Source organism: Salmo salar, chromosome 19 (assembly GCF_965601325.2).
Source record: "Salmo salar chromosome 19, fSalSal1, whole genome shotgun sequence".
NCBI lineage: Eukaryota > Metazoa > Chordata > Actinopteri > Salmoniformes > Salmonidae > Salmo > Salmo salar.
Window position 1 is genome coordinate 61,503,048 of NC_138309.1, and position 25,134 is coordinate 61,528,181.

At 44.5% G+C, this 25,134-nt stretch overlaps 2 protein-coding genes across 3 annotated transcripts in view; both read right to left on the reverse strand.

Annotated features, from left to right (window-relative positions):
• Nucleotides 1–709: 709 nt before the first annotated feature.
• On the reverse strand, nt 710–14,190 carry LOC106579197 (putative protein MSS51 homolog, mitochondrial). Its single transcript, XM_014158878.3, has 7 exons — nt 13,973–14,190; nt 7,992–8,159; nt 7,597–7,746; nt 4,435–4,559; nt 3,521–4,084; nt 1,447–1,540; nt 710–1,232 (listed from the first exon to the last, which is right to left on the reverse strand). The coding sequence occupies exons 2-7, from the start codon at nt 8,147–8,149 to the stop codon at nt 1,010–1,012; spliced, it is 1,314 nt and encodes a 437-aa protein (XP_014014353.1). The 5' UTR covers nt 8,150–8,159; nt 13,973–14,190; the 3' UTR covers nt 710–1,009.
• A 630-nt stretch (nt 14,191–14,820) lies between these two features.
• Nucleotides 14,821–25,134, reverse strand: part of capn15 (calpain 15) — a 75,813-nt gene continuing 65,499 nt past the window's right edge. For both annotated transcript variants that reach the window (XM_014158877.3, XM_014158875.3), the window contains exons 6-12: nt 24,474–24,599; nt 24,106–24,258; nt 22,388–22,549; nt 22,026–22,258; nt 20,919–21,082; nt 19,836–20,014; nt 14,821–18,861 (exon numbers count right to left, since the gene is read on the reverse strand). In XM_014158877.3, the coding sequence (XP_014014352.1) occupies nt 18,684–18,861; nt 19,836–20,014; nt 20,919–21,082; nt 22,026–22,258; nt 22,388–22,549; nt 24,106–24,258; nt 24,474–24,599 (1,195 nt within the window). In that variant the 3' untranslated portion in view covers nt 14,821–18,683. The remainder of the gene's footprint in view (nt 18,862–19,835; nt 20,015–20,918; nt 21,083–22,025; nt 22,259–22,387; nt 22,550–24,105; nt 24,259–24,473; nt 24,600–25,134) is intronic.

Here is a 25,134-nt window from a genome sequence, read left to right on the forward strand (position 1 = left end):
GCCAGAGAATTTAATGTTCATTTCTCTACCATAAGCCGCCTCCAACCCTCGTTTTAAAGAATTTGGCAGTACGCCCAACCAGCCTCACAACCGCAGACCACGTGTATGGCGTTGTGTGGATGAGCGGTTTGCTGATGTCAACATTGTGAACAGAGTGACCCATGACGGCGGTGGGGTTATGGTATGGGCAGGCATAAGCTACGGACAACAAACACAATTGGATTTTATTGATGGCAATTTGAATGCACAAAAATACAGTGACGAGATCCTAAGGCCCATGTATCTGTGACCAACAGATTCATATCTATATTCCCAGTTATGTGAAATCCATAGATTAGGGCCTAATGAATTCACTTAAATTGACTGATTTCCTCACTCAGTAAAATCAATGACATTGTTGCATGTGGTATTTAGATTGTTGTTCAGTATACCTAGGCCTAAATACCTGAATGTGTATGCTTATATATCAGCCTATCATAGCCTTCTAAAATTGAATTTTTATCACAGATAGGGCATTTGACTGTATTCAGGAGTGCATTTACGATTTTAATCCACTAGATGGAGATCTATTCAAGACTGGCGCACAAGCATCTATTGATGTGGATTGGATTGAGTCAATGGAATGGAATGCACTCGGTTTCGACACCGAATGATTCATAATTCAACTTAAAATATTGATGGACAATTATCACACTTCTGGAACGTCCACTTATTTGTGTAACATATTTTTATTGTATTTATTAACCAAATGAGTTTTCAGTTTCACTATTCAGTTGGTCGGCCTGCGTGCAACTGTGTGCACACATAACATGTAGGCTTTACCAAACTAAGTGAATGATTCAGCATTAAAACTAAACTAGACACACAGACACCATAAATGTATATAGCTTCATCATACACAAGAGATACAAAGGAGAGCAACACCATAATACACTAAAAGCATCCATTTGAACAATACAGGATGCTAATGTGGCAAACCCTAGACTGGAGGGTATTCATTTTATACTTTTTAAACCTTCCAATAAGTTCTAGAATTGTCCGGTTGCTCAAGCTCTTCTTGCTCCAGTAGGCCCTGAAAATAGAGGAAGTGGGAGTTGCAGTATGAAGGTGGTTTGTTGGGACAGGCCTGGATCTGCTCTGGCTTCTGGGATGAAAAGGGGTTGGGGCCACTGCCCTTGATATGCATTTCCAACTCTGACAGAATTTGCAGGGAACAGTTCAGTTCCATCTCACTATGGACAGACAGAAAAACACATATGATATCTTAACCCTATTTAAGTCAACAACAATCCTAGCTTTGGGCAAAGCCTTGCCAGTTGACCTGACCAGTTACAACCCTGTAACTTGTCAGGTCCTGGTCAGGTAACCCCCCCCCCCCCCCCCCCCCCCCCCCGAACGCCACTTCTGAACACCACTGTCTTAAAGCATAGAGGTGAGGTGACTTACTTGAACATGGTGAAGAATGAGGGGATGTTGAAGTCTCTGAGGAGGAGGAGGCTGGGCAGCCAGCCTTCTCCCAGACCCTGTGTGGCATGAAACCCTGGGACACAAAGAGAAAGACACACATGAATGAATCTCCTCAAGTAAGGACAACACATTGAATGAGTCTCAACTTGAATCTGAAAAAAGAGAATAGAATCTAATCGTTGTGCATACACTGTTTTGCACACAGAAAGCGTCCATATCTCATTCAAAATATGGATATACAGAGGGCACATTAAAGAAGCTACGGTATTGCAAACAGGAATGTCAGCAACAATCGAGTGCATGTTCAGAAAAGGCGTCCTGAGGGAGCTTATTACAGGGACAGTGTAAAGCCTCTAATGTTGACTCATCTAGGGTATCAAATGAAACCCGATCTTATGCCCCGCCGTGTCTCGTGAAAGAACACACACCTAAGAAGGAGAGGATTTGTGGGTGAATAATGCATGTTATGAAATGTACACCCAAGGTTACAATTTAAATGGCGCTAAAACATTTAACACGGACTAAGCAACGTTTATCCCTCTAGGAGATAAGGTGACAGAGAGACACCACATCATGACTGTTACTGGTCGCAATTATCACCGGCTACAGGGCCGGCCGCCATTTTGAATGTGGGACAAAGATTCTAAATATACCATAATTAGGACTATTATCTGGATTCGTTATACTTCTGCTATGAGGGTAGTTTAACATTGTAAGGAGGAGAAAAGGCAGTGTAATATGGTTTTCAAAAAGTTGGTCTTGCATGTGTTTTATTTGGGTTTTATATGGCGTCTCTGCTTCAGGCTCTATCTTTGCTGTGAAGATGTCACCAATTACTCCTCCATCAGCTGTCTTTGATGAGTTTCCAGTTGGAGAGTCAAACATTCTTGGCATGTAACCATCATGGATAGTTTGAAACATTGTAGAGATTAGCCAGTTTAAAGCAGAGGAGATACTAGTCTGTATCAGTGAGTCAAGTTACTGTTAAAAGAGTAACAGGTAAAATAAGTGCATGTTTTGAAGTTGGATGCGTCACTGTTGTCAATGCACTGTAAACAGCTTTGCTTGGACCACCTTTACATGTGGCATTAGAATGAAAACACTTTATTACCTCCACCCTCTAAGTGGTTCTCAGCTTTCATTAGTATCTACAGAGATGGGGCTTGACTATGGTTGCCTGGGTTTGGATGGGAAAAGGGCACTGCCAGGGGTGTTAACGGTTAAATTTTTTTATATATATATATATATATATATATAATATATATATATATATATATATATATATAGCCTGAAGCAGAGACGCCATATAAAACCCAAATAAAACACATGCAAGACCAACTTTTTATAATATATATATATATTTAATATATATATATATATATATATAATATATATATATATTTAACCTTTATTTAACTAGGGAGTTAAGTCAGTTAAGAACAAATTCTTATTTACAATGACGGCCTAGGAACAGTGGGTTAACTGCCTTGTTCAGGGGCAGAACGACAGATTTTTACCTTGCCAGCTCAGGGATTCGATCCAGCAACCTTTTGGTTACTGGCCCAACGCTCTAACCACTAGGCTACCTGTCACCCCAAGTTGGGGGCTGCCTGTTAAGTAAACTCCAGAGTCCAGCAATCTGGTGCCAGGTCCAGCCCAGCTGTCGCCATGAATCACCAAGACGCCCAGTAAAAGTCTGGCCTAAACACATCTTTCTAATTTAGTGAGTAACTCTCCTCCTCCCCCATCATCCTGGCCCTGAAGCAGACTATTTCCCTCTCAAAGACAGCTGACCACTTGTGTTTGACTCTGCTTAATCTCTCAGGACAGACTGTTACCAGATGGCCAGGACACACGCGAGATTTGGTTCTGAGTGACGAGATTAGACCCTTAAAATAGCTTGAAGTGGCAAAATCTGGCAATAACACGTTTCAAACTAAAACAGACTTCTCAGAACTCTGAAGAGGGCATTCAACTCATTACGCCAACTACCATTCTTTCAACCCTAACCCTCTTTTAATTTGGATTGAATTTAAAACAAGGAAATGTTTACCTGGATGGAATCCAACCACCAGATCTGGCTTAGCTGCTTTCTCGGTCTCCACCATATCCTCATAGAACTGGTGGTAGAGGCCCTTGTAGGCACTGATGAAGGTCTTCGTCTTGGGGCCAAAATTCGTCAGAGGGGGCCTCATGATTGGCCCATCCACCACCTCTGGCCCCACCATCACCACCTCCAGACCCTTGTGTCCAGGAAACATTCGGTCCAGTTCATCAAAGTCTGTCAGTCGGGCTCCCATTGTCTCATTTAGGCCGGCTCCTGCTAGATGGATGGTGAGTGGTTTGAAGTAAGGATCTAGGCCAAAGAGTCTTATCGCCATGCCAACAGAAAGGGCCCGAGACAGGAACTCGCTCTCAACTCGCCATACAGACTCTCTCAGGTCAGCATCTTCTGGTCTTGGCCTAGAGGCATTTTTCCAAAGCGCTCCCATATTTGTGCTAGACAAGATGGCGTCCAGACGAGGGGTTAGGTTGCCTTGTATGGCAAGCCAGTCATCCCAGCCCTTCACCTCTGCTGCTGGCAGGGACCACTTATCTGTGGTGAGTGGGAGATCTCCTGATTGGGTGGCAAAGAGAAGTAGTATGAAATATGGATCCTTGATAACTGTTTGTCGTTATTTAGCAGCACAGAAAACCTAGTAATACTGTGGAATATCATACAAAACAATTACGAGAAAAAATGTAAAATAATAATGGTCCTCATATGGAACCTTGTTGTACACCATTTAAAGGTTTCAGACACTGTGAACTAGGATTGTTTTGTATTTCAATATTGTATTGCAATGAACTGATATATGCATTGGTTGCACTTTGAAAAAGCTGAGTGTGTGGGATTATAAATACAAAAGAAATGGTCAAGCAATGTGTTACAAGATCACCTCTCTCCCACACCTTCCTACGTCTCACCTGTAAACATAAGCCACTCCACCAGCCGATCAACTGCCACTAGACGCAGCTTCTTACAGAACATCTTATGCTGGGGCCAGTCCTTCTTCTGACACTCCTTTGTGCAGTAGTATACATTCAGACACCTGCGTGTGTGAGAGAAAAGAGGAAAGTAGGGCAAAGAGGAGGATGACATTTATGTTGAACATGCAAATAGAGTGCGTCTATTGAATCACATCACAGGCTTGCTTCTTGTGCGATTAATGGCCAAATTGTTTTGGTATATCAATAGTAGCCATATCACATTGGTGGGTAGAGTCATGCCACGGCCAGGTTCAAACTCTGACCTTAGCTATCAACAGAGGCATTTTGACACATTTAAGACTGTTGGAGTCTGTCCTGTTTTCAAGAGCAGCCGGTATTAAATAGCTGCGGCAAAGGACAGAATCTAGGTGGAAATTTACTGCTGATTATACGACCACGAGTCTTGTGCCTGGCCGCATGGTTTAGGTGGTAGAGATAATGCTGTCGGCGGGGTGGCTGCCTGGCTACTCTCTGAAACCATAATACCCTAACCCAGCATCCACTACTTTAAGCCCCAGACCTGGTCACATTTAGATTTACATGTATTAAATTATCCGTCGCCCTTGTCCATAGCCTCTTTTCAAATTCCCTCAGTGCTGATGAGGTGATCCAGACTGGACAAAGTAGCTTATCCACTTTCTGGGCAGCGAGTCTCTGAATTAACGGTGGTGAAGTGTTTTCAAACTATTTTCTAGTGCAGAGGTTGCAAAACTTTCCTTTAGTCTGTGAACTATACCTAAAGCTATTGACGTTAATTTGTGAAATACCAAATTCTGACAAAAGCGGTCTTTCCAGTCATAAGCCACAACCCACCAGTGAAGAAGTTTCCCCATGGGTTTATAGGTGATAATCCTATAGGCCAAAGACCCTGCCACCCATAGTCAACATTGCAATAATGTCACCAGCACTGTCTTCTGTCCCCAGGAATCACTTGTACTTTCCTCCTGAGACTCAAAAATGCCCAGCTTGCGCATCAGACAGGCTCAATGAAATGCTCAAAGTGTTTGAAAGAAATCAAATGTTATTTGAACCCACGTTTGATGTGTCAATACTGTTTGTGTATTAACTTTGAACAAGTCACAGCTATAAAGCTTTCTGGCCGGAATGGAACTGAATGACGGTCAATAATAGATTCTTATATTGAAATACGATAGCATTGACATTAGAAACTGCAGGTTTCTTCTCCAACTGGACAAAGTCAGAGTTGCCGAGAGCTGAGAGAGTCAAAACGCCTGGCTAAATTTGCCCTTGGCTAGGACCCAGTGATTCTGCCGTTCTGTCTGCACCTGACCGTCCTATCATCATGTTGTTGAAGAAATGAGCTGCACATGAATGTGTGGTGTGGACGGCACTGGTCAACCTGCTTATCACATGACAGCTATTGGGGAATAGATCAAAATACCTTCCCGTCTGCGTTGTGACATTGCTGACCATAGAATTATGTCATTTTGTAGAGAGTGCATCGAGGGGTTGGCAGGCAAATGTCAAAGTTATCTGCTCTTTTTTGATAAGCAAATAGTTAGAAACGTTCTGTATACATTGAGTGTACAAAACATTTGGAACGCCTTCCTAATATTGAGTTGCACCTCGTTTTGTGTGGTGCCAGGACAACAACCTCTCCCTCAACGTGGTCAAGACAAAGGAGATGATTGCGGACTACAGGAAAAGGAGGACCGAGCACGCCCCCATTCTCTTCGACGTGGCTGTAGTGGAGCAGGTTGAGAGCTTCAAGTTCCTCGGTGTCCACATCAACAACAAACTAACATGGCTAAGACAGCAGTGAAGAGGGCACGACAAAATCTATTCCCCCTCAGGAGACTGAAAAGATTTGGCATGGGACCTCTATACCAGGCGGTGTCAGAGGAAGGCCCTAAAAATTGTCAAAGACTCCAGCCACCCAAGTCGAAGACTTTTCTCTCTGCTACCGCACGGCAAGCGGTACCGGAGCTCCAAGTCTAGGTCCAAGATGGTTCTAAACAGCTTCTACCCCCAAGCCATAAGACTCCTGAACATCTAATTAAATGGCTACCCAGACTATTGCATTGCTGCTCCCCCCTTTTACGCTGCTGCTACTCTCTGTTTATTATCTATGCATAGTCACTTTACATCTACCTACATGTACATATTACCTCAATTTCCTTGACTAACCTGTGCCCCCGCACATTGACTCTGTACCCCCTGTATAAAGCCTCGCTATTGTTATTTTACTGCTGCTCTTTAATTATTTGTTACTTTTATTTCTTATTTTTGTAGGTGTTTTTCTTAAAACTGCGTTGTTCGTTAAGGGCTTGTAAGTAAGCATTTCACTGTAAGGTCTACACTTGTTGTATTTGGAGCATGTGACAAATAACATTTGATTTGGCCCTTAGAACAGCCTCAATAAGTTGGGGCATGGACTAAAAGGTGTCGAAAGCATTCCACAGGGATGCTGGCCCATTTTGACTCCAATGCTTCCCACAGTTGTGTGAAGTTGGCTGGATGTCCTTTAGGTGGTGGACCATTCTTGATACACACGGGAAACTGCTGAGCGTGAAAAACCCAGTAGCGTTGCAGTTCTTGACACACTCAAACCGGTGCGCCTGGCACCTACTACCATACCCCGTTCAAAGGCACTTAAAATCTTGTGTCTTTCACATTCTCCCTCTGAATGACACACATACACAATCCATGTCTCAATTGTCTCAAGGTTTAGAAATCCTTCTTTAACCTGTCTCCTTCCCTTCATCTAAACAGATTGAAGTGAATTTAACATGTGACATCAATAAGGGATCATAGCTTTCACCTGGATTCACCAGGTCAGTCTGTCATGGAAATAAAGGGAAAAGGAAAGGGGGATACCTAGTCAGCTGTACAACTGAATGCCTTCAGAGTGGTGCGGAGGGCTGCCTTAATCGACATCCACAAGAGCAGGTGTTCCTAATGTTTTGTACACTCAGTGTTGACAAGTCCTTTATAAGCAATGAAACTATACAAGTAAACATTTAGCAACTTTAATAACTATCATGAAATGGGTTTATGTTATGGTGAATGTTGGCACTAAGCCTACTTTGTGGTTACATTTCATTCATTGACCTGCAACTCCTCAATGTTTTGACTCACTTCACACAACGCTTGAGTGTCTGGCCCTCTGACAGGTGCTCTGGAAGCTTGTTGCAGCTGGCACAGAATTGAAACGTCTCCTCCATTTTCTGGAACATCTCCTTGTAGTTACGGAACGCCCCTCCCTTAGTATTTCCTTCAATAGCTGCCCTGGGGTGAGACAGACACACAACTGCTTTCACACAAAGAATAATAATCAAATAGTATGTTGTTTATTGATGTAAAATCGTGTAACCAGAAAATATTACAGGTTTGGTATGGTGGCCCTAAGGGTCAAAGTAGCTTTTAAAATGTAGTGACAGCGCGCACACGTTTGGGGTTGGTGAAATGTGGCTATTGGTTTTGTGCTTGCTTGGTAATTGAGTTTGTCAGATTACACGTCAGCCTATATTTACCTGTATTCCCCATAATCCTTCATGTTGAGTTTGTTGAGAATGACCTTGGACAGGCCAGGGACGTTGGAGTCCAGAGAGTAGAAGCCAATGCGGTCCGAGAACACGCCATCTATTCCTGGAGCAAAGGATTCTGGGAGAGCTGGGATTTGTCCAGACATTTTGATGTGTCTGAATGTTGTTACAAGGTCACAGACAGACAGACAGACAGACAGACAGACAGACAGACAGACAGACAGACAGACAGACAGACAGACAGACAGACAGACAGACAGACATGATGATCAAGCAACTGCAACTCTGCGGCTTCGTCAAGACACTTGGTCAACCAAAATATGTCCTATAGATACCATAGACAAGCTATGTTTTAGAACTGGCACACCATGGTGACTTACAAGGACTATTCTATTTACCAGCCAATTGTCTACAGCAGTAAATATTCCTAGCATGTGGCCTAAGCCACAGAGGTTCAGGAAGTCACATTATACTTGATTGACAGGCAGAACCCAGAAACTCTTGGGGTAAATAATGGGACACTGTTATGCCCCAAGAGCCCAGATTGACAATGACAAGGAGCAGGGATAGTAATGAGATCTCAGAGAGACAAGTAATTGGGGAGGGTGTGGTGGGATAGTGGGGAGGTCAGAAGGACAGACCACTAGGATATCCCACTTTCTAAAAAAAAATATATAAAAAAATGTTTTTATTCAGTTACAGATCAAAATGTATAACACATCCACTAGGAAATCATAACCTTATGTTATGTCCACTAATCTCACTCAATTCAGAATGATTTAAGGAATGAAGTATGACTTAGTTAGAAGTGCACATGTATTATTTCACACAGTTTTTTTTACTTAAACGTTTCGCTACACCCACAACAACATCTGCTAAATATGTGACCAATAAAATCTGAATTGATTTGCATGATTCTACTGGTGTTATTACATCCTATGATGAGTAAAACATTGAAAATGTGGAGTTTAATTAAGTTAAGAAACATTCCTCGAAATGAAAGCCAGACATTAGATGAGTATTGGGATTTGATTTTATTGAGGTGTTTTATACAGGTGTTTCTGTAGATTTGAGGAACTGCTGAACACTGTTGGTTTAGATGTTTCTGGATACAATACTGCCTCCTAGTAGTACTGCCTCTTATTGGAACCCTCACAGATTCCAAGGTAGAAGTCCTCATTTGGGCAGCAGGTGGTTTATCAGTCACTGTATGTCTGTCTGTTCAATCCAAAATACAAAAGAGTGACAGACTCAGGTCCCTTGGTGCATCACACCACGGATCGCTTCACGTAGCCAGCCAGTACAGTGCCTTTGAGACGGTGCTTGGTGGAGTCATAGACCCCTCGTCTAGAGTTCTTGGAGGAGAGCTTGGCACAGATCTCGCTGTGTTTCTCCAGGCGACTAGGATCAAAGCACCGGCCGCAGTGCTCACACTGCTTCAGCTTGGAGTTGGCTGCACTCATCCCAAATCGACGTTTCAACACCACCTGAATGAATGGATGTTATCAGATGGGACAAATAATGGGCAGCTGGGCAACAAAGACAAGATATACAATATGTACAAACCAGATGAGGCTGGTGGGAGGAGCTCATTGTAATGGGCTCATTGTAATGGCTGGAATAGAACAAAAGGAACGGTATCACACACATCAATCACATGGAAACCACGTTTGATTCCGATCAAATCATTTCATTCCAGCCATTACAACGATCCTATCCTCCTATAACTCCTCCCATCAGCCTCCTCTGATAAAAACACACGTGATCACCAACACTACACTAGATCAACAGTTAGCATGGCTTTGGAATGTCAAGCTACTTTACCTGTCTGTCCTCCTTTTTCTCTTCCATGTTCAAACCCTTCTTGACTTCCTTTGGCTTGCTAACAGTGTATCTCGTGGCTGTCTCCTTTGGCTTACTTGCCACACTGCTTTCTTCTCCATTTCTCCTCACCTCTTCAATCCTTTCTTCCTCTTCTTCGTTGTCTCTTATCATCTCCCATAGGTCAGAATCCACCTTCATCAGGCAGATCTCCTGGATGAACTTCTCCACCTTTTTTCTGAACTGTTCCTTTGCGTGTTTCTCCTCCAAAGCCTGAGCATCCATCTTGGCCCCACTCTTAATCAGTTTCAATTCTTGGGTGACACTGATCAGCTTGGCCTTCATATATGCCATCACCTGCTCAGCCTCTGAGTTAAAGACGTCCCATACCATCTCATCGGGGCACGGCGGTAGATCCTGTACAGTTAGGGTCTGAGTCTTGAACTGAACGTGTTTCTTCACAACCTGCCTTCTGTACTTTGAAGCAGCAGGACGAGGGCTGCCCTCTGGTCTGACTGGCTGGAATGGCTTCTTCTTAGCATCATTGTTTGGCACAGTGACTCTGGCTCTAATGGGAGGCAGTGGCATCTTGGAGACCATATTGGCTCCATGGACTGCCTTCAATGGCTTGGTACTATGGAGGTAGATGTCTTTCACCACGCAGGTTTGATCCCTCTTGGTACGGATGGGTTGCAGTGGCTTCCGGATGGGAGGAACAGTAGCCTTCCCTGACTGCTGAGATGTTGGAGCTACATGCAGTCCTTGACTCTTCCCATTGCAGATGGACCTCTTCTTCTGCAGTACTGGGATTCTGGAGGGAGGATGTGGTTTCTTTTCCACAGCCTTCGAACTGGCAAGTCGCTGCAGAGCACCCTTTCTTTCTTCAGTCAACTCCAGTACTGGGATTCTGGAGGTATTTAAACTGTTTTGTTTGAGCGCTGGAAGCTTCTCAGTGGCCTTGGGTTGAGATGGCAGGGCAGGCTGAACGGAGTTGCTACTGGCAGCTCCAAGGTTCCCTGTTAAAACATTATCTTCCTGTAGCGGCTGCAAGAATCTCCTCATCATCAAGGAGATTGACAGTGGCCTTCTTCCAACCTCGTTCTGCAACTAAGTTGTAGTCTAGTAGCACTTTCTATATTTTATGGTGATCTACTGTGTTAGCTATATCTCAGGAGGAATCTGCTAGATTGCCTTGGATACTAGTGTTCTATTTTCAGCAGTCAGACACCAGAATGTTCAAACTGAACATTTGGAATTTATTGATCAGTTGTGACATCATAATTGGTTCACAAATAATGAGACTTCTAGAATCTCACACACTTATGTGGATGTGATGTCATAATAGACCATAATATACAGCCCAAAATGGTGAATGTGACCTACCTGTGTTGAACTGCTTGCCCTCATCTCATATTTAAACATGCCACTTTTCTTTGAGGTGAAACATATTACTGTACTCTCTGAATTGTCAATTTAAAAGACATTTTGCCAAATTATTCATTACTAAATTTAGCTAACATAGTTAATTCAGAGATTCTTACCTTTGCCTCGGCAGTCTCGTCCAGATCATCATGGCATTTGTAGTTCTTTATGATAGCCACATTAGCAGCCAATTAGCATTTCATTTTTGGGGGCTAAATACAGGCAAATATATTGGTGTCACCTTGTCCTACAGAGATTTATACGGTTATCGAAAAGTCACACAAGGGTAAACCTACATGAAACACATCCCTTATTTTAAGTGTTTCTAATGGTGGAAAAACGGTTGGAACCATTTCCTTGCTTGACCGCTATGTTTTATGGGTATTATGACTCATACCGTGGTACCAAGTGGTGCAGCGGTTAAAGGCACTGCATCTCAGTGCAAGAGGCACCACTACAGTCCCTGGTTCGAATCCGTGCTGTATCACATCCGGCCATGATTGGGAGTCCCATAGGGCGGCGCACAATTGGCCCAGCGTCGTCCGGGTTTAGCCGGGTTAGACCGTCATTGTAAATAAGAATTTGTTCTTAACTGACTTGCCTAGTTAAATAAAGGTTCAATAAAATAGACACCTTCCAGCCCCTTCCCCATCTTCCACTACGGTTCTGGCAAAACGCTAAAGTCACTGACAAACAAATGTAAGCTAAAAAGGGGTAACAGGGTCTCCCTTATCCTATTCTGGCGTGATACCCTGATGTCAGAGTCCCCCTAACAGGATGGTAATACTCTGGAACAGAAACCCTGGAGAATAGAGCTCCATTAGGGAAGGTCAGGAGATGTCAGAAATTAGGCGACCAGCCTGTTGCCCTTCGACGCCAAATCCCAACTGCTACAGTGAATCAATCCCCTCATGGCCACTTGCATAAGTGTGTGTATCATCCCACAGCGTGTGTATTGTCAGTATCAACACACAGGGTGTATTGACAGTCTGTAGCACCCACCTGCAAGGGTTTACATGACTGTAAATTAACAGGTTGTATAACAATCTATATACTAAATATATAGAGGGATTTACACAGGGAAATATAGGGATACCAGTCTCAACATCAACAGTGAACAGGCGACTCCGGGATGCTGGCCTTCTAGGCAGAGTTGCAAAGAAAAATCCATATCTCAGACTGGCCAATAAAAATAAATGATTAAGATAGGCAAAAGAACACAGACACTGCACAGAGGAACTCTGCCTAGAAGGCCAGAATCCTGGAGTCGCCTCTTCGCTGTTGACGTTGAGACTGGTGTTTTGCGGGTACTATTTAATGAAGCTGCCAGTTGTGAGGACTTGTGAGGCGTCTGTTTCTCAAACTAGACACTCTAATGTACTTGTCCTCTTGCTCAGTTGTGCACCGGGCCTCCCACTCCTCTTACTATTCTGGTTAGAGCCAGTTTGTGCTGTTATGTGAAGGGAGTAGTACACAGCGTTGTACGAGATCTTCAGTTTCTTGGCAATTTCTCACATGGAATAGCCCTCATTTCTCAGAACAAGAATAGACTGACGAGTTTCAGAAGAAAGTGCTTTGTTTCTGGACATTTTGAGCCTGTAATCGAACCCACAAATGCTGATGCTCCAGATACTCAATTAGTCTAAAGAAGGCCAGTTTTATTGCTTCTTTAATCAGAACAACAGTTTTCAGCTGTTCTGGGTTTTCTAATGACCAATTAGTCTTTTAAAATTATAAACTTGGATTAGCCAACACAACGTGCCATTGGAACACAGGAGTGATGGTTGCTGATAATGGGCCTCTGTACGCCTATGTAGATATTCCATAAAAAATCTGCTGTTTCCAGCTACAATAGTCATTTACAACATTAACAATGTCTACAAGGTATTCCTGATCAATTTGATGTTATTTTAAAGGACAAAAAAATTGCTTTTCTTTCAAAAACAAGGCCATTTCTAAGTGACCCAGAAATTTTGAATGGTAGTGTATATTGTAAACATACATTTCTCTCTTCGAAGAATGTGTGATATGAGGCTTGTAGAAGCTTGGTGAACAGGGAGAGGGTAAAACCCAGAGACACTGGATGTATTGAAACTCTATCCTTGAAAAGGCTGGCTCCAAAAGCACTACAGAAATGCACTAAAGATAAAATGACCTTTGCAGACAAATTCCTAACATTTTCTGGTGTATACATATACCCACACACTGACTATACTGTGGGTTTGTGTAACTTTAAAATTGTATAGAGGTACAGACGTTCCATACTGGAACTGTACAGAAAGTTTCCAAGAAAAGTGTGAAAGTGGACATTTCTCTTTGTCAGAAATATTGCATACTGTATGTGCAAGGCATAAAAATGCGTTTTCTAATATTTTTTTCATAACTTTTTTTTCCTGTCTGGAAAATGTATCTTCAAGGGGCCAAATTCAAAGAACTACAGTATATCAATATGTTTCATATCTAAAGGGCACAAGGAGGGCAAAGCATAGAATTAATAGATTTCCCACGAGAGGAAAAGTTTCAAATCTCAAGAGATGCTTCTGACCAAGAAGTCAATCACTCAGTGCACCATACTGTCAACATTCACTACAGACAGGCTGTATATTCTAAATCACTACATCACTATACTGAACCACTACACAGACAAATTACAGCAACACCGGTAAACATGGAAACTTGTTTTTTCTATTGACTCACACAGGTAAACCAAAATAACTTCACAATACCTTGTCAGGCCCGGTTCAGAGGAATGTGGTCTAGACTTTTCCAGATTCCTGGTTCTTCACTGGGTCTCTCTTTCTAGTCTCTTCCTCACTCCAGACTGCCTGGTGAGGGATGGTGAGGGTGATTGACAACTCCCCAGGTTGGGTGGTGGTTGTGCAATGCAGTGAAAACCTATCCCCCTACGAGCTGGCCTGAGCTGGGGGGCAAGGCAAAGTGTTGATGCCTGAGCTCTGGGCGATTACTGGCATCCGAGTTTGAGGGGGGGGGGGGGGGGGGGCAAAGGGAGGGTTTGAGGGGATGGAGGAGAGAGGGGTGGAGGTTAATAATAATAATACATTTATTTTATATAGCGCTTTTCCATTACAAGTAGAATCTCAATGTTGCTTTAAAAGCAAAAGGAGGTTAAGTGAAATACAGGTTGAAAGGGGTAGACGGTAGGGGGGTTGTTAAGGGGTTGGTTGGTTTGGGAAGGGGTTCTGAGTGATTTCACAGGGAGTCTGACATATGCTTCTTGGTTATCAAGGCACGTTCCTCTACCCTGCATCAGCCTCACATGCGGCGTTGCTCTCTGCTGGACAGAGGAAGTAAGGACAGAGCACCAGGGAAGACGAGTATGGAAACTGACACCGAAGAGCATAGTTCACATTTCTTCCAGCTGCAGCCAATAAAAACAGAGAATACTATTGACATAAGGTTGTCAAGAACTGTCCATATGCTACAAAACTCCTGTAGCCAGATGACAACGCATGCAGACATGTTGACTACCTGTACTCGCTTATTGAACAGTAGGAGAGTTAGAAGAGAAAGCAGATACATAAGTGAGGGCATATTAACAAACTAACAGTTGTAATGTTTTATTTAAAAAAAACTTTATTTGGTCCATTGGAACCTGAGATTGAAAATTAAACATACATAGGTTTTTATACATATACTCATATATTTCCCACCCCCAAAATCAATAAAATACTCTATATATCACTTTTCTGCCCAAATAAGAGATCAATTTTCTGTTACAGCATTATGTTGGATTTGATTAGATTTTTTTACAAGGTAAAACAGTTGGTTCACTGTCTCGGTTGGGGTGGATTATAGCACTGGAGTCTGTACAGTTTACAAAAGACAGAACCAGATAGTTAGAGGCTGTTGGCTATGGACTGTGAATGGCCACAGCCTCTTGTGAACACCACGGGCCAACCCCTACTGCCAGGAAGAGTCACCACCACAACTCAACACGAGACGAATAGAATTATCCACAGGAACGACATGAAGAGAGAGAGAGCGAAATGACAACACGAATAAAAACAGATATCAACAACAACAACAACAAAAAACTAAATGTAATCACACAACATGTAAAGTGAAGTCACAGAGCCTCATGACGCTGACATTTTGAGGTGCCTTTGATTTCAGGTATTTTTCAGTGCAGGTTTCAGTTTCCGAGAAAATACAGTCCCACTGGGCTAAAACATATAAACATTCCTTTTTTTTCTGTCACCTATCAAACAATGGATGGTTCACTCAGGCAGTACTCATCATATCCACAGCTTACACACGCATACGTACTGTATGTATCCCGACCTTCTCGCACACATTTTACATTTGCGATAATAAGAGCAGGTTCCCTTTGTGCTTTGATCAAATCATTTTCTTTCTTTTTTACAATAATAAATGAATTAACACACAGAATGGACAGCTACTTGGCTGCAATCACAGAGAGCAAATACTCAATTCTCCTGAAAGTGTTCCGGTACATGTTAAACATTGACTGTAACAGTGGACAAGTTGAAGTACATTATGGTCATAATACATACAGTACTTGATGACACCGTCATGAAATATGCTACTAGTTGGCTATCCAACAAGTTAGAAGTGGTTGTATTGCACGAGACTGCACGTATCATGACGTTGTCAGGCTATTTATTTGTCATGAGTGGTGTCAGAACTGTCATATGTGTGACATCATCGTCGGCTCAAGGTCTTTCTTCCATTATTTTGGGGGGGACACTACAGTACATTCGAACACATGCAAAGGAAGGTGAATGTATTTATGCAAATCATTACATCCAAATAGCCTAAACAAATCATCTTTCAAGTGCACCCCCAAACTTTCTTTCTCTCCCAAGTTTTCCCAATTAATTTTTATTACATAAAAGAAAGATTTCTAGTTCTGCCTTAACTTAAGACTTAAGTTACATCTTAAGTTTTTCCACTTAACTCCCAAGAAATCTCCCAAACCTCGGCGAACTAAGACGGTATCGTGTTTAAGGATTTTCTCCTCTGACGGGAGATGGAGCGAGTAAATTGTTTCAGCTTAAAATGAGGGATTTGTGTTGCCTTGGTGAAGTCTGGTTAAATCAGACTGAACACTCACTGCATTGTCAACCAGGCTAGAAGTCTGATGGCTCTGGCGTAAAACATGAACAACAGTTGTGACATCACTCACATCCCTCACTGTTCCCTGTGCATCCTGGGAAATATGGCACACAATGCTCCAAGATTGCCGGAGAGGGAAGAAAACGCTACATTCTGCCCTCACATCTACATTTCTCAGGTGCCTCTTCAGTGTATGTATGTGTATGCGTGTGTGTGTGTGTGCATGTGTGTGTCTGCATTTGTGTGTTTGTGTGCGTGTCTGTGTCCAATAAAATCTCTCATTCGTTATTAAAAAGCAGAATTTGTTCCCTAATGTGCTTTTGGGCCATTTCATCCTGTTCATTAGGGCAAGCAATGAAAAACGTCTTGAATGGAAATGACCGCTTCTTATTGGACAAGTCCAGGTAGTCCCTCCCCGTTTCAGTCCATTTTCTTCCATCTGGTGAATAATGAATATGACACAGGTCTACCCCATCAAATGAACTGTAAACTAAACTCACTATCGAAACAATCATGGCTTCTACAAATATTCCCTTACTTAATAGTCTCCACTTTAAGGAGACGACAGACCAACAATTCAGGTAGACCCACAATGGAGACTTTGAATACGCCAACGATCCATTGACCTCCACTGTTGTATTCCCCCCCCAACAGGACTATAACCAGCTTTGTATAGCTGAAGAGTTGATGCTGATGCTGGAGCGAGACTTGATGTACCAAATGTGAGCAGACAGGCTTGACTGAATGTGCAAAGTCAATCAACCTCGGGGAGACAGACCAGAAAAAAAAAAGAGATCTCTTGCCTCCTTCGGCATTGATCACTGAACTGAGGGGAGACAGTAAGACGAGGAAGACAGAGAGAGATAATAGAGGGCAAGAGGTTACATTTCCTCTTTCTCGACACCCAGATAATATTGACCAGATATGCTGGAACAGCCATAGAGACAACTGTGTTAAAAAAAAAGAAAAAAAAAAAGAAAATGGCTGATGATGACACAGATCTAGACCGCATGGATAACGAACGACAGCAAGTCGAGTGAAAACAGCAAGGTGCAACAACTTGAAGATTTCAGCTATGCTATATGTCTCGTACGGTACAGCTGTCTATGATACACATTGATTTGACATTGTCTTCGAAACAGAGTCAGAGTCCACCTTATATTTGAGGTGGAGAAATAATAACACGGCATTTCAACAGCAGAGAAACGGGGGAGGGCTTGGACAGTTGACCGACAGACAGAAAGACAGAGGAGACGGGTGGAGAGACGGTAACCTAGACGGCTCGTTAAACGATTCAAGCACCGTACAAAACACAGACCAAAGAAAGACAATAAAACTTCTTTAAAAAATGTAAATGACTGTGGTAAAATCGCTAGTCGGGTTTGGCTCACATAGTATGGTGTAGAATATTGTACTACACCCCCCCCCCCCCCCCCCCCCCCCCCCATCCTGTTGATAGTTGACAGATCCAAAGGTGCAGGGTACAGGAGGCAGGACAGGGGGCTTGGGGCAGAGAGAGCAGCTAACCCTCCCCCTCCATCCCGAACTAAACCTCACACAGCAGTGCCTGTTGGGAGTGAGGCTTTGAGGAGGGGAAGCTGATCCTAGACCAGCTCAAGGCAACTTCTACCTCGAGTACGGTGGGGTGGATCCATAGACCAAGAACAGTGGGGTCAGGGGGTCAGGGCAGCGTGGTTGATTGGCTCTGTGGGGAAACAGCCATCAGGTGGCTCAGCAGTTACAGCACTCCACCCTGGCCTTTGAATGACCTTTAGCCTTTGGGATGTGGGGTCAACAGTCAGTGTTCCTGGGCGTTCGTTGACATCTGTTGGGGGTTAGGGAAAGAACGGGCGCTGGTCTGTTCTGGTCAGGGTGTCTGGGTAATATCCCTGGTCCATAGACAGACAAACAGTACAGTGTTGTAGTTGACGAGGCTAGGTCTAGAATCCTTCCTGGTTCGTTGGAGGTTGGAGGGTCTCAGGACCCCTCTAGAAACACTGACGTCACCTGGGAGGGCTCCTTCATCTCCCATCTCATCCAAAATGGCACATCTACCCACTCTCCTCTCCTTCTTCCCAACTGGATCCAGGTGGTTTGGCAGGATCGAGTCCCCATCATTCATGGATTGAGGAGGAAGAAGAGGAAGACAAACGCCAGTACTCCGTCCAGTCATCCTTCCCACGGAGGTCTCCACAATCCACCCCCTCCCTCTATCCATATGCGTTTATTCCAGCGTCACACAGCCCCCCGCTTTCCGCACGAATGTGTTCACGTACGCGTGTGTCAACGTGAGTATCATCAGCTTGTGTGTGTGTGTGTGTGCGTGAAGGGGGGCCGTGGTCATAGGGGCCGTGGCCGGTGCAGGCCGTCGATGTCGGGGGTGAGCTGGGGGCTGTGCGTGGCCTTGGTGGGGGTCCAGTCCCCTAGGGAGGCCTGGGCGGCCTTACGGTGGGCCAGCCGGTGGGTGATGGAAAATCCTGCGTTGCCCTCCAGCTGGGATAGCACCACCAGCACCTGCCTGCAGGGGGAGAAAAATTCAGAAAACACAGTCAGGAAACATGGTCACGCAAGACTGTCCTCAGCAGAACGATGTGGTACATACACTGAGTGTACAAAACATTAACTGCTCTTTCCACGACTGACCAGGTGAATCCAGGTGAAAGCTATGGTCCCCTACTGATGTCACTTGTTAAATTCACTTCCATCAGTGTAGATGAAGGGGAGGAGACAGGTTAAAGAGGGATTTTTAAGTCTTGAGACAGTTGAGACGTGTATGTGCGTCATTCAGAGGGTGAATGGGCAAGACAAAAGATTGAAGTGTCTTTGAACAGGGTATGGTAGTAGGCGCACCGGTTTGTGTCAAGAACTGCACCGCTGCTGTTTTAAAAAAAACGCTCAACAGTTTCCTGTGTGTATCAAGAATGGTCCACCACCCAAAGGACATCCAGCCAACTTGACACAACTGTGGGAAGTATTGGAGTCAACATGGGCCAGCATCCCTGTGGAACACTTTCGATACCTTGTAGTCCATGCCCAGACGAACTGAGGCTGTTCTGAGGGCAAAAGGCGGTGCAACTCAATATTAGGAAGGTGTTCCTAATGTTTTGTACACTCAGTGTAAATCAGGGATGGGCAACATTAATCAGAGTGGGGGCCACAATAAATCTGAACTCGTCATGAATGCCCTGGGTACCCACATCCATATCATTTAAAAAAAAGTTCTACAGTTAATTTCGTGCAATTCTACGCATTATGCCATAGGGTGGAGAGGAATGTTTGCAGTTTTTAATAGAATTGTATATTACAATGAAGTATAAGACTGCAAGTAAACACCTAAAAAAAAAGACAGTCTTCAACAGTGGTATATAGGACTAAATACAAATAAAATGTGCTCTAGTTTCTTGTATTTTTATTACTTGGTAGCCAGTTACGGTGTGTGAGTGAACTTTCTAAATAGGCCATGAAAACAATGTACTGCGTGGTGTACACTACCTGTGCAGAGGCGGTACACTGTCGATGGTCTTAAGGCTGCCGCGGGTGGACACCACGTTGAAGCTGTCCGTACAGTCACATGACACGTGGAGGTAGTACTTGGGGTGGCGGTTCTCCACCACCACGATCAGCCCCGCCCAGCCGTGGGTCAGGTAGTAGCACGTCATGCCCTCGCGACCCTACATACACAGATAGAGGCAGACGGACACACAGACAGACAGACCAGTAAGGCCAGCAGGCTAGTCTTTTTTGAATTTGATTTTGTATGTTTTATTGGTATGTAACTGTTATGAAAGTTGTATTGTCAATTTTGTTTTGTATTTAAACGCCACTTTAAACGTGTACATGACACTGCAACAAAATTCCCCCATGGGGACAATAAAGTCAGTAAGTAAGCAAGACAAACACACAGACAGCCTGTTACTACATCATAATATATACCTAATATGACAGGGTTACACAACAGTTTAACGAACCAGTCTCTAGAAATATCCCCCTGTGTGTACTACTTCTGAGATACGCTCCACATATAGCAGGAAGTGGAACCCATGTTTTTACCCCCACCAGTGGATCATTCATGCTGCCTTGAACGTTTCCAAAGGTGTTGGGTCACCTTCGGTGGCTAGTAGGTTCAGAGTTGGAAAACTGAATCATTCAACAGAGCATCGCTTACATTTCATAGCCCCACCGTCCCCCTTAAATACCTGGAAACATGACAGACCCTTTCAGACACAAGTGTGTGAATGTGGACCGGATACTCGATCTGTGCATCCAATTCACATTCACCCACATTCTCTTACTTACTTTAGCCTTCTTTGGTGTGTGTCTGTGAGAGTGTGTGTGTGTGTGTGTGTGTGTATGTCTCCACTGTCCACTGTGTGTGTGGGACGTACATACACTCCAACACACAGTCTTTTGTTCTAGGTTAAGGATGAAAAACTGTTGGTTCTTTGGGAGTGTGTGTGTGAGAGTGCGTGTGTGTGTGTGTGCGGCTCACCCCTCTCCCTTGTTGCCGATCAGGAGGACTGCAATGTGGGTGTCTCTGAGTGTGTGTGTCTCACTGTGAGTGTGTGTGTCTCTCACCTCGTGTCTCTCCCCCTTGTTCTCGGTCAGTAGGATGATGGCGTCGGCCAGCGTGGTAGCGGTGGCCTCCACCTGCTCCACCATCACCTGACGGGAGCTGTAGATGGCCAGGATGTAACCTGGGAAGTCCTGGTTGGGACGCCGTGCACTGGTGGGGCTCGACACTAAGAGAAGACAAGACTCCATTTTATTCCCATTGTGATTGGTCGCCTTAATAAAACACTGATGAAGGCTAAGGGCCAAAACATTGGTTTTAACAATAAAGAAGTGGTTATGTCAACTTCCACTGCCCCCCAAGTTGCTGAATTTACTCTTCTCTTCCATTCTGTTTTTTGTTCCCTGATTTGAAAGACAAGGTTCAATCCACAAGCTGGCGGGGGATATTCCAGAAAGTTCCATATCCCTACAGGGGGATATTCCAGAAAGTTCCATATCCCTACAGTGGGATATAACAGAAAGTTCCATATCCCTACAGAGGGATATTCCAGAAAGTTCCATATCCCTACAGGGGGATATAACAGAAAGTTCCATATCCCTACAGAGGGATATTCCAGAAAGTCATCAAAGCTGCAAAGTCGGCTTGGCTGGATGCTGTCTCTCGTCTCTCCCTGCTAGAGCGGCACCTCTCTCTCTCCTTCCTCTAGCGCTTTCTCAGCCTCGGTTAATAAAGTAGCTTAAAAACGGACTTTCCTCCTGCTTCCCTCACTCGGATCACACCGAGTCCGAATCCCACCAGGTCTCTACGGAACAGGTCTAGTTGTCCTCGCATCTGTTCGGAGCGGGTCTCTATATTTAAAAACGGTATTTATGCATCCCGGGTCGGGGTGGGAAAGCCCCAGGTCAATTTCGGAACGGGTCCAACTTTTGGGACCCATGTGAGTCTATTATAGATGACTCAGCCCATAGGCACATTCTCCATTTTAAATTCTTTACCGGCTGCTCACACACACATTCAAACACAGCTGACACGTTCCCACTATGAGCTGACACATGCATACCATGAAATATGTCAGTTGTGTTTGGGCGGTACTCCTCTACCATCCATTCATGCCAATCTGTACAGGGATATACTGTATATATACTGTGTGTGTGTGTGTGTGTGTGTACCTGGTGTGGGCGGCCCCACTCCGCTGACGTTCATCTGCCAGTGGTTAAAGGCACAGCACACCACGGCGTACTCGCCCGGCTCCAGCATCACGTCACAGCCCACAAACTTCTTGACGGCCCGCTTGCTGTGGGCCAGCAGCCTCCCCAGGGTCAGCTTGTTGCCACTGCCAAACGACGCTCTGAACACCATGATACACAGGTCCAACAGGTGGCTGTCTGCCGTGTCCGACCGCCTAGGAGGAGGAGGGGAATAGAGATTCAGCAGTTTAAAAAGTTGGATTGTTTATTTACACGGTCTAAATTGTTATTTTTCATTCCAACAGGTGGCTGTTGAGCGCGAGAGAAAGAAAGACAGGAAGTACCTGCTGCCCTCCTGGAAGAGGGCGAACTCCAGCGCGGTCCTCTCCAGCATGGTCAGAGCGGTAACCGTAACAGGACCACAGGCTCTACTGGGGAAATAGCCCTGTAACCGCACCTCCTGCCAGTCTGAATGGATCTTACAGATGTCCACCGAGTCAAAGTACCTGTGGAAAGACAAAAAAAAAATACACAGACAAGTTTTAGAGTCGCTGACTGTGTAACAGTCGGGTTCCATCCTGACCGGGATGTGATCTTACAACCTGATGCACAATAACACTCGTCGCTCAGAGCCAATTGTGATGTCACCGATAACCACTAGCCGCTTCACTACCCAGCCAGTTTCACCACTGCTTCAACTGCACAGACACAAAAGGCAAAGAAAAGCTGCCCAGAAAATAAACATACAATATCTGTTCTACGAATGTCGATACATCACGTGCTGACATCATTAAATAAAACCTGTAAAGTTTGTCAATATTGCTGTTCTGGGCCAACAATAAAACCATAGTCAGGGTTAATAGCAGTGTGTGATTTGCTAAAAATAGCAGTGTGGTACACCACAAGGAGTTGTGTTAGGCCCAATTAGAAATCCAAGCTGTGATGCGCCTCTGCAGCATCTGTTGACATCAGGCCAGAAACGGGCACGCACAAACAGTCACGCGCACGGCTGCTGCATGCCATGACAGGACTCCCTTCCTACACGGTAACTTTACGTGAAGGCTATACCGTATCAAAAGAGCACATAGATGCACGCGCACACCCTCACAGCAGTATTTCAATAAGCCCCATCTTTGATCAGCACAAAGTCTTGTGAAAGACAGCTCCTTCATTTGACTTCTTAAGGCATGAGCTATCTTGACATCCTTTTCCTCTCCCTCTCTTACAAGTTGATGTTTTCCTGATAACTTTGACCAAAACCCAAATCAGAAGACCACCCTCTGACCTGACATTCCAGTCGTTCACACGCACACACGATTCAAATGTATTTATACAGATCAAAGCCAACACTTCGCCTACCTCTCCACTCTCTCTCTTTCTCTCCCCCCATTTGGCTTGCTAATAAAAATGGCTCTGCTTCAAAGCGACCGCCCCCAGAGACCCAACCAGTGATTGACTCACCCTCTTTTCCTCTCAGTCTGTTTTTCACCATTTTATCACCCCCCCACCCTTCTGCTTTCTTTGTCATCTGTCTGCTCCCCTCTTTCGTCTTCCCAGAAGAAGAGAGGGGGATAAGAGGGAGGAGATGGAAGAGATAAAAAAAGCTCTGAAGCCAGAGTGAAGGGCTACTGTGGTGTTCTTAGTTCTTCTACTATGCTACACTTGTTAAAACGCTGTGATGACTTCACATCATGTATCTGTTTGTCAAGCACCCTTCACTAGGGATGGGCATTTCAAATGATTTCACTATTCAAATAATATGATTTTTTTCGGCTGTCCGGACAGTTGAAGTACAGTGTTCTGGCCTGTATGGACATTGTTTGCAATATTCAAGTGTGTTTACTTCTGTGCAGCACGAGAAGTGAGCTAACATGATGCTGCCCAGACTCCCAGTGCAGACATAGTGGAGCAGGCCCAGTGCTATAACAGAAGTACCTAAAGTAACAAAAATTCTAGTACCGAACCGTTATTCATGTTCAAGGCTCGAAAAAGTACAGACGTTTCGGTATGCCGGGCAACACTAACAGACAGACACATTGAGACGCATTGAGACGGGACCTACTTGATGAAGTCTCCATACTCTATCCAGAAGACACCCTCGCTGCTGCCGTGGGCCATGAGCTCATGGCGGAGGTGCTGCGGCCAATCAGGCCACTCGTCTGACCAGCTGCCGTTCCACGAGAAGCGACCCCACGGGTTCCTCAACCGCAGTAGTCTGAGCGGCAGAGAGAGAGAGAGAGAGAAAAACAACGCAATTGGGACTGAAAAACTGAAGAACACTTATCAGGGTTCGGGAATAAAAGGACACAATGACAGGAATCTGAAAAAGAGACACGGCCCTTCTCACCAATAACTTAAAACCCCACCCCCTTATCATTTGTAACCAATTAGCCAAACCCGGCTCCCACTAGTAACCCAATCGGCTCTCACCTGTAGCCCTGTACGTCCCGTACGTCCAGGATAGAGTAGGCGTGGCGAGGGCGGAGGCCCAACGACTCGTACGTCACATCATCCACCTTCATGTTCCCTCCTCCGCATGACGCCCCCATTAGAAACCTACCCATCACACGCAGAACATTGACAGAGATGCATCATAATTAGTCGGGGTCCCATTTCCATCAGGTGCAACGTTCCCTCTAAGCTGCGTGCGCAGTAGCCTTGAGACTGCCGTGCAGAAATATCAGCCCACAGAGAGAAGCACGAGCTTGAACTTCACAGAACTTTCCAGAGCACTGGTCACCAACCGGTCGTTCTCCAAGGCATTCCTAGGTGATCGCCAAACATTTCTGTAGAAAACCCAACAATAAAGCCTTGTGTTCCTATTTTTTAAATGTTTTTTGTCTGTTGGCGGTAGGGTAGGCGACCTGTTGCCATTTTGAACCATTTCATGTGTCTGAAGGTACAAACTCGACCTTCCCGGCAGGCCCAGAGAGCAAATCAAGTGCACTACAGGTCTACCGCTGGCCAATCGGATGGCTCAGATGACCGTGTTTGCAGTAACGTTGCAGGCACAAAAGAAACCTACAGCAAAGCTGATACTGTGAGATATCAAAACGTTTAAAACCACAACTCGAGAGAGACTCAACGAATA

Excerpts from the sequence above, each read along its gene's own strand:
- LOC106579197 (XM_014158878.3), bottom strand. The coding sequence starts at position 8,149 with ATGTCTGGACAAATCCCAGCTCTCCCAGAATCCTTTGCTCCAGGAATA. Across the intron at positions 7,747-7,991 it reads AAGGATTATGGGGAATACAG|GGCAGCTATTGAAGGAAATA; the intron begins GTAAATATAGGC and ends GTCTCACCCCAG. Across the intron at positions 4,085-4,434 it reads GGAGTGGCTTATGTTTACAG|GAGATCTCCCACTCACCACA; the intron begins GTGAGACGTAGG and ends CCACCCAATCAG.